The sequence below is a fragment of the Telmatherina bonti genome (assembly GCF_933228915.1).
Source record: "Telmatherina bonti genome assembly, chromosome: 19".
Classification (NCBI taxonomy): domain Eukaryota; kingdom Metazoa; phylum Chordata; class Actinopteri; order Atheriniformes; family Telmatherinidae; genus Telmatherina; species Telmatherina bonti.
In genome coordinates, this window is record NC_136617.1 from 21,844,793 (window position 1) to 21,861,281 (window position 16,489).

Sequence of the window (16,489 nt, forward strand, 5' to 3'; positions counted from 1 at the left end):
AAAAATGGGAGTTGGAGGAGACGTGGTTTGGTGCCTCACAGATGCTGATTCCATTAAGCCCCGTGTTCCAGCAGAAACACTGTGGGACAATTAATCTTTTAGGAATCTGAAACAGGGCATCAGCAAATGTGAGGGAGCGAAAGATGTGGAATGACTTAATGGAAGAAGGCAAGAGTGACACCTGCATGGTGGTATAAATTATGTAGAGCACAAGATCACAGACAGCTAATTCAATGACGCAAGCTTAGCTCAGTTCCCCTCATCAAATCTGCAAAGAGCTATAAAAAATAACCAAAAAAGGAGATGACAAATAAATTGTGTTAAATAAAAAATAAGAAGGAAGAAAGACCAAAAACATGAAAGACACATTTTCATTTCGCGTATAAAAATATCTAAAAACTGTTAGGGTCTCTAGTTTGTGTGGACTGGTGGCAATTTCACCAAATTTAAGACATATAAAAAAGAGAGACACAAATTGTGAAAGCATGAGAAAGGATTAAGAGTCTAGGAGGGACAGATGTTCTTCAGATGCAGAGACAGGGGTGAGGGAGAAAAAGGAAAGAAGAAAAAAAGATGTCTAAAAGCATGGATAAATAGTGAGGAAAAATGATCAAAATTCAGCCAGACAGAGAGTGTGAGAAGGCGACAGGGAAAGAAAGGATATTTCAACAGTCCTAGTAAATCCTGAATCCCTCTGAGTCTCTTTCTCTTGAGGGAGAAAAAAAAGCAAAGAGGAGAAAGACTGAGTCCCAAACCTGCATTTCACTCACAGAGAGGGAAAATGAGCCGCCAAGACCTCACCACTGTCAACATTAATCTGCTGTCTCCTTCCTCTATGTTCATCCGCACAACATTATTAACATTTAAATGCATTTTAATGGTTCTATTTGCATGAGTCATAAAACGCTCTTATAGATGAAGTGGTCTCCAATTTAACTCTGAAAAGAAGAGAGAAGAAGAAACTTTTTAAGCATCTTAAACTCTGTTTGTTTTTGCACTGTTCTGTATGATTTTAAATCAGTCTCAGGTTTTCAACGATTCATGAATATTCTTCATCACCCAGCTATCAGGAGTCATGGGATTCTCAACACAGCTGCCTGCGTCTTCTGATGGTCATCACAAAATAAAATGAAATGATGTCCACAGAGAATTTAATGAAAACACCACTTTTAAGCATGAAAGTAAAACAACAATATGTGGGCTTTGTTTTTTTGTGGACAATCACTGCTAGTTCATTTTACAAAGTCACACAGTCTCAAACACAACTTAAGCACAGAAGATGTTTTGCACCATCCTACCTGAGGGTTAATTCCTGTTTACTTTCAGTATTTTCCATAAACAGGAACGTATAGCCAACACTGGATATTCTTTGTTTCAGTAGAGAGGCAAGTCAGCACTGAATTTAACAACACATCAACAAGATCTACAGATCTGAAGTTTAAACCATATTTCATGATGATGCATCAAATGAAGACATTTCACCAGAACAAAATGCCAAGAATTAAGCAGCTCCCAACTGTCATTATGATTCCTCCTCTGATCATCTTGATCACACTGTGGGAAGAAACTGGCTGGAGCTGTCAGTGTTCTGCATCAGGTTATTTGGTAGGTAATGCACCACTTACACAGGACACTATGAGAACTGATAAAAACATTACAGAGAATCAGACAAAACCTTCAACATCCTCATTAGTGTCAGGTGTTTTCTTGTTTCTCCAATGAAAGGTCAACTGAATGACTATGTCAGTGTGAAGGAAAACACACTCATGCTCCAGCATGCATACTATATATATAGAGAGAGACACTCACAGGGAAGCTTTAATGACTTGCTGCTATTCCCTCTGCACCTGCCTGGCCCATGTTACATTCATCCAACTCATACATTCATTAGTGTGCATTTATATACGCAGGCTAATGGGTTGTGCATGAAAATGCACTTAACGCTCTTCATGAGACGATGCAGTGCAGCTTATGACTGTCGTGGGACATGGCGGATTTCTCCCATACAGATAAGATGCACAGAAAAGAGTGAGAGTACATGCAAATATTTGTGGAAACCCTGACAGAGATGGATAGGAAGATTAAGATTTGGGACACAGTAAATATAAACACATCACCATATTTTCTTTTCTCTCTTCCTACATCCAGTAATTCCCTGCAAGGGATTTGCTTTTTCTATTTCCTTTGCATTTTTGTCCCAATTGCTACTCCACTTCTGAATGAGGCATTTGTGTAATGTGTTATTAAGTTGTGTGTGCCGTTATTAAAGCAGTAGAACATTGCTTTGCAGGTAGGTCTGCAGTTTATGGATTCACCTTAGCAAATGCTACCTGCATCTTAATCTGACAAATATGCACAGAAGCATACTATAACATGTTTTACATATATCTATAATAGATCTAGTCTTCCAGACTAACAGAGGCAGTAAAGACGTCTTTATTCAGCCACTGAGGGGTAGAAAGGGCTCAGAAGTATCCTAATCATAATCAGGCATTGTCAGATTAATAGCAAAATAAAAACAATTTAGTTTTATTATGCATTTTCTGCTTATATCTGTTTATCTGAGAAAAAGGAAATCAAAAAACAAAATGCTCCATCTTGAACATCGGCATACAAGTGAGACAAATTTCCCTGTTTACGGACATGAAATGTCTGGCTGTATAATCTACTTTTTATATGAATGAAATCAAAGAGGGAAAGAGAGAAGCATATTTCTAAAGGGAACTATAGAAATGCAGTTTAAGTCAACAAAAAGAGAGAGGATCAGAGGCACATCTGGATAAAACCTAAAGAGAGAGTAATTAAAAGAAACACTCATGCCAAAAAAAAAAAAAAAAAAAAGAGAGACTGAATGACTACAAGACTCAAAAGCTCAGGGTTTAGATGAGACCGCAGGAGATGTGACTTATCACAAAGCCTGTCTCATGGTCAGGGCTAGTGTGCCCGTTAGTCCATTTCTAAGTCTGTTCTGTTTGTACAGACTTTGACAAAGACAGAGAGGGGATGGTGGGCACATGGTACATTAGAGTCTTTTTCATGTATACAAATGAAAGATGTTTTTTTTTTTTTTTGCATTAAAGACCATTAGAGAGAGTACATGTCTAAATCCCCTAGAAAATACAGCATGAACCGAGGAAAAGGGCACATCAACTTAAAACTGAGCTAAAAAGGCTTTCTTCCTCCCTACAGCGAGCAGCAGGGGTCAGTCTGAAGCAGAACTGAGACCAACTCGCCTGTTTAAACAAATAAAGACAAATGAAAAGGGCACATCAATTTGGAGTGGATGCAAGCACAGTATCTGTTTCTCTACACAGCATGCCTCCCAGAGGCGGTATATTAGACTGAGAGGGGCTCAGAGGGGGCGAGGTGCATCCCTACATAAAGAACTCCCAGCAGAACAATTACGGAGCATAATGGCTGCTTTCATCTTAACAGTGTGGGATTGTGTGTATTTGTTAGTGTGTGTGTTTAGATGCTGGTATTGTTTCATATCTTCATGGATTTGTATGGTTAATACAGTTTTTCCACTCTTGATATTCACACTGTGGATACTGAGTCAAGAGAAAGTGAGTGTGTAAATTGTGTGTGTGTGAAAGATAAAAACTTACGAAGCTCGCCCACTTTCAGAATCTCACAGAGCATCTTGGTCAGCTCGATGCTGCTGCGGCCAAACGGACACTCGTGCTTGTCTTCTCTACTGCTGTTCTCCAGAACAATCTGGAAAAACAACGATGAAATCACTCAACATGACTTGACATTTTCAAGATGTCCTGACCCTGTTATTTAGCCATCAAAATTTGGCCTCTGTCATTATCAGATCCTCATACAGGCTCATTTTCCTTCTACCAACACATCAGCTTCGCCTCCAACAATGACTTGTTGCGAACCTCTCTCACCTCTTGACAGATACCACTGTAACAAGATTGTTACTCATGTCTCACAATGAAGTATGTCATGATTGTAGCACAACTCTGCACTTGCAAAGACTGCTTTGTGGTCAAATATAGAAAATGATTTTGCTGTTATTATGACCTCAGTTAAATAGATAAATAAATAATATAAAATAAAAACATTATTACTAGGCTGACTGCAACACACTAAAAACATTTTTTAATCATTTTAGCTATTGACAGCCTAATATTGTAGGCTGTACGTTCTCTAGTCAACTGATAAGGGCTGAGCTGGCATGATGAAGACATGTCTTTTCTAACTTTCAGGTCTGGAAAGAAGGAGTCACACATTAACATAACTGCACATGAGGATTTTAATCTCAGTACTTCAAAGTTAGTGTACAGCGTCATGTTACTGGCAGTCTATGCAGTTACACCTCGTTGTACGTTTGTATGAAGCATGAGTTTAAAATAACGTTCTGTTATGCGAATATAACGATAGAATATTGGTTTGGGACTGGCATAGGTGGAATTTAATGGCTACCTGCTACCAGTATCTCAGCTGTTTCAGAAATTAAAGTTTAGTTGAAAGAAAACAAAAAAAGAAAAAAGGGAAGCAAATGAACAAGAAACTACAAATAAGTGCTTGGTAGGAAGTGGAGGTGATGATGAGAGATATAACACTGCAGAAATAACCACAGAGTGTGTGTGCTTACCCTGATGTAGGCGTCCTGGTGGTGTCTGGCAAAGTAAAGCATGTTATCCAGAGCAAGCATGCCTGGAGGAATTTGGGTGAAATCCACAGCTGGATTGACATGGTTCTGCAGGAAACAGTGGAGTAGGGTGAGATGTTGTTAACACAAAATAGAAATCTCCCGTCTTCAGTCTTATTCTTTTTTTAAAAGGTCTAGTCCACTGATTAGGAAAATGACACACAATGACAAGCAGAGTTTAATTGTTTTTCAGCTATTGAGACATCAGGATTCATATTGCAGAAGCTGCTCTTTGTTCATTCACTGCACATGTTTTTTGTAGTGATTTTACAGCATCCACTAGTTAAGGCTTATGAAACATGACAAAGCAGACTCTTCACAAATCCAATGATTTTTTCAGTTTCTGCTGCTCAGTTTTGAACTACACAGATTCCAACAACCAAGTTTTGGAATAACAAACCATCCTCTCTAACCTTCATTCAGCTGTCTCCAATAAGATCTACATACTTTACAGGATATTAAGAATAATATTGTCTGGGATTCCACAGATCACTCCTCTGAGATAATGCTAAAAGTTCATTTAAATCATGATGGGATGTGGAAACTCATCGGTCTGCAGCTCATCTCGAGTCCAAAAAAGGTGACACAGGATATTGGACAGGAAAATGATGGGAAGAGGAGCAAAGAAAGTGGAGCATAAAAAAAGGAATGGAAGGATCTGATGTCTGCTTCATCAGACAGAATTAGAAAAGAACATTGTGCACATCTCAAAGAAAACCCTTACTCTTGTGAACTCGTGACATGTGCTTTAGCGCTTGCAATAATATTCATAGAAGCAAAGCTGAGAACAAACAAATGATCCAAGAAGTGATAAAGCTTATCCAAAGATTTACAGTGTGTCTGTAAGTGTGTCTGTGTGTCTGTGAACAGAGTGAGCAGTCAGAGGCCCCTCAGTCGAGTTTATTCTACTCAGTGGAGGCAAGGCAGCCCAATTGGCCTTATCTTTACTGAGCACACAGCAGTGGGAGTTGAAAAGGGACTGAAACAGCTCAAGGCTTTTACCGAGCCCAAGTGACTTAAGTTCAAACTCTTAAACTTCAGTTTAAACACAGAAAACAACTCAAGTCACACACATGCAGCACATGCACATCTAAGCAAGAGAGCGAAAGAAAAAGAACAGAAGTAAATCAAACATTTTAGGATTAATGTGTTTAAAAGGACACCAAAAAGCCAATAATTAACATAAAAAAACACAGCTTACTCTGCCACACTGATGTGGTGCCTTGTTGGTAGTACTGTGAGTCACAAAGTAACTTACAATGAACCCGAGCTTTTTGTAGTCGCGGGTGTACATGGACTTGCGTTTCTCAATGCTGCCACTGTTGTTGGGCTCGCACTCCACGTCGAAGGCAATTCTCCGCAGCTCAAAGATGATGTCCCTCTGAGCCTACACATACAGAGGAGAATATTAACGTGTAGCTCATAAATCCAGACACCTTTTCTACCGTTCTATAATTTAAGCTCCTGCAGTGCCCAAGGCGAGGTGGGAAACAGTCAATTCTCTGCACTGCTTTTTATTACTTGGTCAAAACTATTATACTAATAAAAAAAATTATAATACTAATAGATTTCTCTAGTCGAAATTAAACCAAACCTGCCAATAAGCAGCTAAATAAACAATGATTGTTTAGTTCTACTGCATTAGGTTCAGTATTGGAATACATTTATTTTCCTAAAAACATATTACTGGAATATTATTTGTCCACCTGTAAGTCAAAGCTCGCTTTAACTCCTAACAGGTTTTATATTTGCAACCAGGGACTGTTGTGAAAGTGTGATCTAAAACTTCACTGCTGATCACAAACCAACAAAAACATAATTTCATAGTAAATACGGACAGAATAGTGTATTTTGAGTCAATCCCAGAAACAGCACACACTCCATCTGCCAGAAAAACTCCTTCAAGTGCCAAATGTGCATCAGTTTAACACTGAAATGGCCCAACAGATTTACCCCCGTCTGTGAATAAGTTGATAAAGCTACAGTCCCGAACTGTTTCTATCTGGGGTGTTTTTTTCAGTGACAACAAACATTTTTGTCTCTCATCAGAGGACTGGCTCACAACTGCAGAACTACAGAGTGCTGCTGTCCCCTTCCAATGAGAGGATACAGATGATTAACTCTGTGTGGGAATCAGTTACAGTGTAGGTTTATTTCTCCGCAGGGGGAAGACCTGCAACAGTTCTGGATACCTGTATAGCACTCTAAATTTAGCCTTTGTAGTCATGTAGAAAATGCTAAAACCTGTGATGAATAGCTGCCTTTATGTGCTCTTATGTGTTCTGGCATAACGTCGTTATTTCTTTGTTGTGTTTTTTTCTTCTGCACTCTGCTCTGAACATTGCATTCATTCCTTGTTCTATAGCTTTATTTTCAACCTTTCCCTTGTATAGATGCAGAATAAATGTTATGATCTATTTTAATAGTTTAATTGCCATATTCATGTTATTATTTGCATTTTTTAAAAATTTATTTATATTATAAATGTGATTTATTGGGAAACTGATCATTTGTAATGACATCATGCATAAACCAAAGCTGGGTTCTCTGTGGACCTTTGTTTATTTAGATTATAGTTGCTCTCTAGAAGGCATGAGGAAGAGGAAGTCTTACTATGTTGTAGAAAATGCACATTGACTCTCTTATGATCCTTATTTTGTTTAAGTCATTTCATTTCCACCTGATTTTGTAAGCCGGTGTCATATGTTTCTTACATATTTAGTGAAATTTAAAGAAGAATTCAGTTTGCTTGGAGATGTTTCTGCATGTGCATTTCAAGAGTTTGACAGTTGATTTTATGACTATTAGGATGTAAATAAATTGACTTTAAAAGGGCTATAAAAAATACAGCAAATTTCTTATTACCAGTCAACATTGACTCTTTCAACTAAATTGGGAAGCAGATTAATCATGAATAGAAGTAATTTCATTAGGCTGTTCCTCAGCTGCTATATGAAATAAAGGCCATGCAATTGAGTTTGTGTCACCCATTGGATAATCACACAAAATCATTCAAACAACAAAAAAACACAAACTTAAACTCAAAAATATTCCTGTTCTTCTTCTTTTTTTTAAAATTGGGCTTGAAAATAACAAGCTTGCTCTTGTTGTCATTCCAGCATTTCTCAGACCACACCTGGTCCTGAGGATCCATCTTGGTCATCATGCGGTCCTCCAGCAGGTTAAACGTGAGGACCTGCAGCACGTACAGCTGATGTGCCATCTCATCATTAATGGGTGTGGGGCTCCGGATCACGTTCTGGGTGGTGTGGAGAACATGTGACAGTAAAGTTAGATTTAGAGCAAAAAGAAAAGCAAGAGGAGGATTTTGTAGGAAGACAGTGAGGTATTACAAAGAAAAAGGTTATTTAAAAGAAAATGATGAGTTAGTTAAAAGAAAGGGGGGGGAGGGGGTTGACAGAAGGCCGAGATAAGGGAAAGAAAGTAAAGGGTGCAGGAGAGGGAAAGTAAGTGGGTTATGATCATGGGCAATTTTCCTTACTGATAAAAGCAGGAGTGAAACCTGAACATAGATCAAGGCAGACAAGGACGCAGAAGGAAGGAATTTTTAAGAGAATATGGGCACAGTTCAACTTACAGTAAGAATGATGGAGCGCAGCTGCTTCTGGGCAAGGATGTGGGCCATCTCCTGTAAAGTCAGACAGAACAGGAGAGAGCAGTAGAGACAGAGAAAAAACAGACAGAGTTTAAGAAAAGCAGGGAAAAAAAAGGAGAAAATATGAGGCACAATAACATACAGAGGTAAAAGACTTTAGGTTTTCTATGCTATGGTAAAAAAAAAAAAAAAAAAAAAATTAAATGGCCAAAAACAAACAAAAAACGGCCACTGCAAAGAAAGCAGCGGCAGGCTGTTAATATATAAGAAAGCCATGAAAAAGGGATATTCTAAAAGCACTAAATGAGGTCTTCCACAGTGTAAACTACAAAGTGTGCTAATCAAGGGTACACTTACTGTCAGGGGACAATTAAGGATGTCCACAATGTGCTCATCAAACTACCATGACGTGTGCAGAGAGGAGACAAGGTCAGAGACAGAGAGAAAGGGTGAGTGAGTGAATGTGGTGAAAAAAAAATCTGAGAGGATGTTAGAAAAATAAAGTTTGTCAGTTGTGCAGCTTGTGGTATAGTTGGGAAAAGAGGGGGTGGCAAAGTCAGCAGAACAGCGACAGACTTGGGAATCATAAGCTTTACTGATGTTTGAGTCCTTATTCCCCAAGCAAACACAGAAAATGTGCACGTCTTCTGTGTTTGCAGAAAAATACTTCAAAAACCCCAAACTTTATCACTAACCATTTGCGCAATCAAAAAAGTACTATCAGCATCGCGGTCAGACACCGCGATTTAAATTATTTCACTGAAAGTTGCTGCAAAGCCCAACACACATTTGATCCGCCAAAATAAAACAAAGAAAAGAAACTTCTTGAAATGTGAAAAATAAAACTTAAAAAAAAAAAAAAAAACCCTGCAAGATGGGAGTGAGTTGTGAAGCTCATTCTGTGTGCAGCCGAAGAGAAGAGCCGTGGGTTGGCATTGTTCATTATTTATGCCAAAGCGCATCACTGGACTCTGTGGTGCTGATGTAAGGGAACGTGATTGGCTACAGGATAAAGCTCGACATAGAACAGACAAAGATGGGAGTATGATGGAGCAAACGCATCCTTCTGCCAGAAATGAATGGAAAGAAAGACAAAAAGAAAGATGGATGTCTTATAACTTAGTCAGAATTAGATTTTACTTCAGTAATAGACGACAGAAATGTTACAGACTTTGAAATGTACATTAAGTATACTGTTACATTAAGTATACTGTGACAATGCAAAAACGCTGATGAATGCAGTATGGGGTGATTTATACAGGATAAACACCAAAGTGCATGTATGATGCCTCACCTGTCGCTTCTCCTCAGGAGCTTTAAGGAACAGAGCATTGATGACTGCAATGGTGTAAGTCTGAATATCTTGATCGGTCCTGTATTTAAAAAAAAAAAAAAAAAACCCAACAAAAAAACAAAAAGAGGATAAAAATTCACATAAATAATATTTAAAACATAAATACTTTGCATGACAAATTATCTAAAATGCATTTATTGCTATGGTATTATCAGAAACAAGCCAAGATCATTTATTTTCTCCAGTATTTATTCTTCTGCTTACCCCTGAAGATGTGGGATGAGTTGTCCAATGGTAATCTCTTGCGCCACCTTGTGGTAAAGATCCTGACTGTTGAGCACCATGGACTCTAAGATGGCCAGGGAGCGCTGCAATACTGCCGTGTCCATGGCTGACTTGTTCACATAGCTGGCAATCTGGAGAACGGACAGAGTGAAGAAGAGGCATTGAATAATCCCTCTGTAGACACAAATATGCTCAATATGAATGTTTCACTTTACTTTTAATGGCCTAAAGCGATTGGACTTAGAGAAAACCTCAAGAAAACCACTTTCCCATATTTTTTAAACTCTTTTGACCTCTACAAACAAAATGCTTAATTCACATGTCATAATGCAGACTTATATTGTTGGCTTTGTGACTGTCAGGACATTAATAATAAATTTCAGAGGCTGTGAAAGTCATTATATACAAATCTTCAGTCAGTATAATAACAGCATCATCAGTTCACACTCCTCCTAAGTCCTGGCCCTGCGTCATGCAACATTTTCCTGGCTGACCTTCTTGATGAAGGCCACAGAGAAAGTGTCCCAGGAGACAATCCCGTGATCCATCAGCTCCACAAAGGCCGTCAGCGTGAAGGACAGCAGGTCACCAAAACTACAGGACAACACACAGACACACAAACAAACCATAGGAAACTTCTCTCTACCAGATGGTCTGGAAACGTGTAATAGCTGCAATGCCCAGATGGCTTAGTACACAACAAGGACTGAGCGGTCGGCAGAGACAGATAAAGAGGTGGCGGAGAAGAGAGGGTGCAGATGAACATACGTTCAATGCTGCACCCTGATTTGCTGCTGAAAGATAGAGAAAATAAAAGGAGACAGGGAGAGAGGAGGAAATGGGAGAGATGCAGCGCAGACAGAATGGCTGTCGGCTAACAGCAGAGGCCGTCAGAGGGACAGCAGGAGCCCGGCGGCATTCAGTCAGGACCAGAAAGCTACATTATAGAGTGAAATCATGCAGTTACACAAGTACCAGGAGAAATAGAACACTGCGAGAATCACACAAGGCAAAGCAAGGAGCACTTAAACAGCCACTTCCTGTGGTACTGCTGGAAAAATTTAAAGAGATATCCAGATATCAGCTTTTGCCTGCATATGACTCGAAGAAAGAAAGAAATTGAGGTTACTTCTGTTTTTTGCCAAATTGTTTTGTAAAGTTAAAGATTTTGGCTGTTTCATGGCTTCAGTTTTAGATTTTACAATGCTGACCTCTACTGAAAAGAACAGGTACTGCAGTACTGTGCTGCATGCAGCCATTTGTGTGCTCATCCTTCATGTTATCATTATTGCTTGCATAAAACTGAAACTGTAATTAAGCACAATAAAAAAAACATTTTTATCTTAAAGTTTATTTAAGTGAAAGCAAAGCAAAATCCTAAAATCAAGTTATATAATGTCTTTTAAAAGCTAACTTTCAGAAAGATCTTTGTTGTTCAGCACCGAACAGTAAAGAAATCGAAAATCACAGGAAAGCCTCTTCGAGCATAAATATGTCTAAACAAGCAGTGAAATAAAACAATGTCATGGGTCAGTATTGCTGCACGGTAGATGATTAGTGAACAGTCAAAGTATGGAGATTAGTAACCCACAGCTGAAAGATGAAGATGCTTTTGCACATGGTAATGGGCTTTTAGACGCACCTTACAAGTTTTAACTATTAATTACTGAAACTAGAAGATATAATATTTGAATCAGATGAAAAGAAAGAAACCCCTTGCTGAAAAGATGACCCAGTAGTGATAAAGGCTATTTGCCATTAGTCAAAAGGAAGCTAAATAATAGATGGTGAGCTCATAGTGAGTGCAAAGACAACCCCCTCATCCTTTACATCATGGCAAGAAAACCAAGATTTAATTCAGGGTAAGCGCTGACATTTACCAAAGATTATAATGTTACAGAGCCAAAATAATCATTATAAATACTACAATTAGCTGGTTTGAATGAATTTTTCACAGCTGTGCGTTTGCAGAAATAAATCTTGGATTCTTTCAGATTGCGGTAAAAAAGTAGACATGATTTTTTTTCTTTAATCCATTGCCCAAAACCACATGCAACAAATTAAAGTACAACACTGATTTCAGAACGGAAGCCTGTAAATGGTTAAAATAAAATAATAATAAAAAAATCATAAGGCACCGAGGTCAGTCTTTATCATGCAGACTCAACCAGCAGGTTAGAAGAGAAAAGAGCCAATAACATTACCCGTCAGGAGTTGGGGGGTGGGGGGGTGGGAAAGGGAGGGGCTTACCAGGGCTTCATAATCTTCTGTAGTTTCTGATAGCGCCTGCAAAGATTTGAGAAACTTTGGTGTCACAGGTGGGAAACACACAACATAAACTTGAAGTCTCAGGCAGCACAGCGCAGCTAACAACACACATCACTCACAAATGAAACATCCCCGGAAGACTAAACTCCAGGGAGGTGCAGTCTCTTACATAAAGTGAAAGTCTTTATTGTTAAAAGTGCAAACACAAACCTTTCACTATTCAACAATGAATTTTTATTTACTTACACAATGTAAACACCTCTGACCTGTAAGCCGGCTCAGAAGCTGGAAGCATGCAAAGCAGACGCAGCTGAAAAGGTGCTTTGCTACAAACTTTACGTACGTGGAGCAAGCTCAAGTAGAGATAACAATAAATTCAAGTTTACATGTTTATTTCGGGAAACGCTTAAAACTAAAGAAAAAGCCATAAAGTACTGTCCAGTATAAAAATGCATAACTGTGTGTTGCAGTTACATAAAGATAATGATCATCCAAAAAAAAAAAAAAAAAAAGGAAATAATTCCAAGAACAGGTGCAGTTTTAGGATTACCTTTTACTCTGGATAATTCACAAATATTTCTGTTATCAGACCACAATATCCATCTCTCAATCTTTCCATTTGTAGAAGGTAATGCCACAGAAAAATGTTTGGAGTTTTTTTTTTGTCTTTTAGCACACTGAACTGATGTTAGGAAAATAAACAACGGAAAAGTTCTTATTGAGCAGACGGCACATGATAAATAAAACCTCAATGGAATCTAGGAAGATTTGGAAAACTAGCTTAAATGGCTTCAAACTCTGAGAAATACGATCCAGTTATTAAAAAGGGATACCACTCAATGTAGTGAGCATTTTAAAAGAACCCACACCTTTTGCTTTTTTTAAATAATGCATACAAAACCTTCTTAATGAAGTAGCAGGCGTTGTCCTGCACATTCTGAGGTAGATTTGATGATTTTCTGCTTTGTTTTCTCACAGAGGCCATTCAATGTCTTCTGCATGTTCTTCTTTTTCATATGGATTAAGCTCCACCTTGGGCACAATACTGCACCCACAATCATTACGCTTGCTAATATGCTGGAATAATTTTTTTTTTTTTTTTAAAGACTGAGTATTTTCAGTTCAAGACATGGTCATTAATATAATACTCTAACTGGCTCTTGATATCAAATACTACCAACACAGGCTGCAAACTAATTACCCTTATATGAGCCTTACTGGATTACAAAAACTCATAATGAAAATATACATTTGTTATGGAGGGGAACCTGGATATCTGGATATCATTCTGGGTAATGGAATGATGGTAGTGCTTTGCATTTACAGGTACACAAACTATTAAAAGAAAAAGGAAGAAGAACAAGCAGAATTATTTATATTTTGTTCAAATATGTGCTTGATATCATTATCAGAAATCCTTAACCAGTTTAAACTATGCTTTTTATGCTGTAAAGTCTAATAAAACAAAGGAAAGAGACAAAGCAGAGGAAAAAGGTGGTTGTTCCAGATGTTATCACTAGAGGGTGATATGTGCCTTAAACTGGTAAAACTCATGTTAAAAAAATCATTTCCACATGAAAACATCTCATATTTGGCAGAAGCATTAGATTGCAGAACAGTTCTGCCCTTAGGAGTCTGGAGCATCATGTCTCTTGAATAATTACACTTCATCAAGTTGGCTGGCAGGAGCACTAATGAGTGTGTACATGTTTGTGTGAGATACCTATCTGCATGTCCATGTTTCAAAAGCTCCTTTTGTTGAGATGAAAATGGAACATAACCACTTGCCCTTCTCTCTCTCTCTCCCACACACACACACACACACACACACACACACACACACACACAAGCACACACACACACACATAACCCTCCAACTCTCCCAAGCTGAATAACTGATGGTAATTGTCATAAAAAACATATCTAATCAAAGAGCTGAGAGCAGAGAGCAGTTAGGATCAGTGCTGTCGTAACGGCTCATTGCAGTAAGATTAAGCAGGTCAAATATTTGATCATTTAAATATTCTCTTCAAAAATAAGGGGACGCTTCAATGATTTGCTAAAAGACGTGAATATATAACCAAAGGCGCTGGAGGTTAATACCCTGAAATATGAGGCCGCTGCTTTGTTTCTGCTATAAAGAAGAGACTGAACATTTAAGTGGAATTTAAGTCTTTATGCACTTACCGAACAAAGTGTTTGTGTGACGAATAAAAATGAAATAAAATTGAATTACTATTCAGTCTAATAATTTAGCACAAATGATGGTTGACTTTGTAGAATTTACTGTTCAGAGTGTGTTACCACATGCCGGACTGTGGTTCCCCCACACAATCTGGCTGGACTTTAACAGCAACTGTGGGAAGGGCACATTTGATACGGTGTGAATGTCCATTTACTTCGCAAGTGAGGTGCAAACTTTTTACATGAGCAAACTATTCTTCTATCTGTGTTTTCTCTTTCTGAAAAACGCTTAGATAATAAGAACTACATGAAGCAGAAAATGAGCATGCTCTGCACAGCTGGCTGCCCCCAGTTTGAGCCATATGTTGGCTGGTGTGTGTGCGTCTTTAAATGCACGTCCACTGCAGTTCTCTGGGTTTTGACTTCTTGCAATTATACATTTTTCTGCAGATGCATGGACACACACATACATGCTCTTACCTATCCTGGTAACATAGCTGAGAAATATAACCCCAGTGAAAATGTCCTCTCTTTAACCTTGGCAGGAGACAGTCTCCAGGGCTTTCTGCCCCACATTAACACATTCATGCAGTGAGTATCTAAATCTGCTGAACAGTCAAAACCTAATGCACAGCTCTCCTCTCATTCTGGGTGCATTGACACAAAAATGGCAAAAACCCATGAGTTGCAGCCATAATTTCTTTCACAAGGTGGTCTTCCTTAGAACCTTTAAAGAGAGTGAGAATCTCTGGATCCTGTCTACATAACCTCAGGAAACTAAGCAGCAGTCTCCAAAATCATTGTCTCATTAATCTACTTATGTTTCCCCTTGTACCTTTTAAATGTCAGCATCATTTAAAAGGAAAATGCAACATTAAATCAGAAGATGGGCTCAGCAATTTTCTCCTGGTCAGATCTGAAAACAAATCAGATATTCTAAGAACTTTATTTCCATTGCGATTTGTCCAGAATATAATAGGGGTATGATAGCTGTGGTCGGGCAGCAGTTGCTAACTGCCAGTTACAAGATTACTTTGGAAAAGTAAATGTAATGACTTTTTCAAATGAAGATTAAATCATAGATTTAAATCAAAGCCTGCACAGATGCGCTACTTTTTATTCTTCTTACTTTAAAGCAAATAAGAGTTCATTTGGTTTCAAGTCAGAGATGACAATAATTGCTACTTATTTTAGGAATTTCACTGAAATTCCGTGAAGTGGAGTCTCACAGCCCTTAAGAGAAAAATCCTTACATTGCTTGTTTCACAGCAGCAAGGTGTACATCCTGCAGTGGATTTTTATTACTTTCTTTAACCCAACCTTTGATATATCTCTAATATTTCCGTGTATCTTGGTAGATGAGTATAAATGTCTCATCAGCACAAAATCTTCATGTCCTGGGTCATATGCCGTTTGAGATGTTTTGGGTTTGGGATCCATTTACTCCTCCTCCAGAGAAGTTCATAACAAGTTGGCTGTGGAGTTTAAACTTCTTAACTCTCCTCATGATGTGCAGATGTTTGAGGTTTCTCAACTGCACTGTGATCATGGTGGCAGTATGTGGTGTTGATTCCCAGGAACCTAAAATGGTTCACATACTCCATTAAGCTTCCCTTATAAAGACAAGTCTCTCTCTCCCTCTCTCTCTCTTTTTCACACACACACACACACACACACACACACACACACACACACACACACACAAACAACTACCCCATGCCTATGTTGCAGCAAATCCACAAAACCCCACTGCAAACTGAAGTACATAAGGTATCTAAAGGAGGACTGCTTCATGTCTAGACAACCAGAAAAATAAATGAAAAAATTGGCTTGAACTTTAATAGTCAGACTGTGCAATGCAAATCCAAAGACAATTTCTCTCAGTGAGATTCAACTATCCATAGAGATCCATCTGAATACTGAGCTGAACATCAGTTAATCAAATAGATTGGGCTGGAACGTTGCTGTCACAAATCACATCGGACACAGGAGGAAGAGCAGTCTTGTGGTGATTGGAAGGCTGGTGGTTCGATGCAGGCTTCCCCACATCTCATGTCAAAGTGTCCTTGGGTAAAATACTAAACCTCAAATAGCCTCCAAGGTGTTCATTCGTATATGAATGTATGTGGCTGCCGGAGAAAAAGCTGTAATTCTGGATAGGGAACATGACGTGTAAATG

General features: G+C 38.5%; 1 protein-coding gene across 1 annotated transcript in view; it reads right to left on the reverse strand.

The window, feature by feature from the left end:
* Positions 1-16,489, reverse strand: part of elmo1 (engulfment and cell motility 1 (ced-12 homolog, C. elegans)) — a 72,093-nt gene that overhangs the window by 39,025 nt on the left and 16,579 nt on the right. Inside the window, exons 7-15 of the mRNA XM_079258825.1 lie at positions 12,109-12,144; positions 10,353-10,452; positions 9,838-9,989; positions 9,574-9,652; positions 8,262-8,312; positions 7,800-7,922; positions 5,922-6,050; positions 4,607-4,711; positions 3,609-3,717 (exon numbers count right to left, since the gene is read on the reverse strand). Coding sequence (XP_079114951.1) covers positions 3,609-3,717; positions 4,607-4,711; positions 5,922-6,050; positions 7,800-7,922; positions 8,262-8,312; positions 9,574-9,652; positions 9,838-9,989; positions 10,353-10,452; positions 12,109-12,144 — 884 coding nt within the window. The remainder of the gene's footprint in view (positions 1-3,608; positions 3,718-4,606; positions 4,712-5,921; positions 6,051-7,799; positions 7,923-8,261; positions 8,313-9,573; positions 9,653-9,837; positions 9,990-10,352; positions 10,453-12,108; positions 12,145-16,489) is intronic.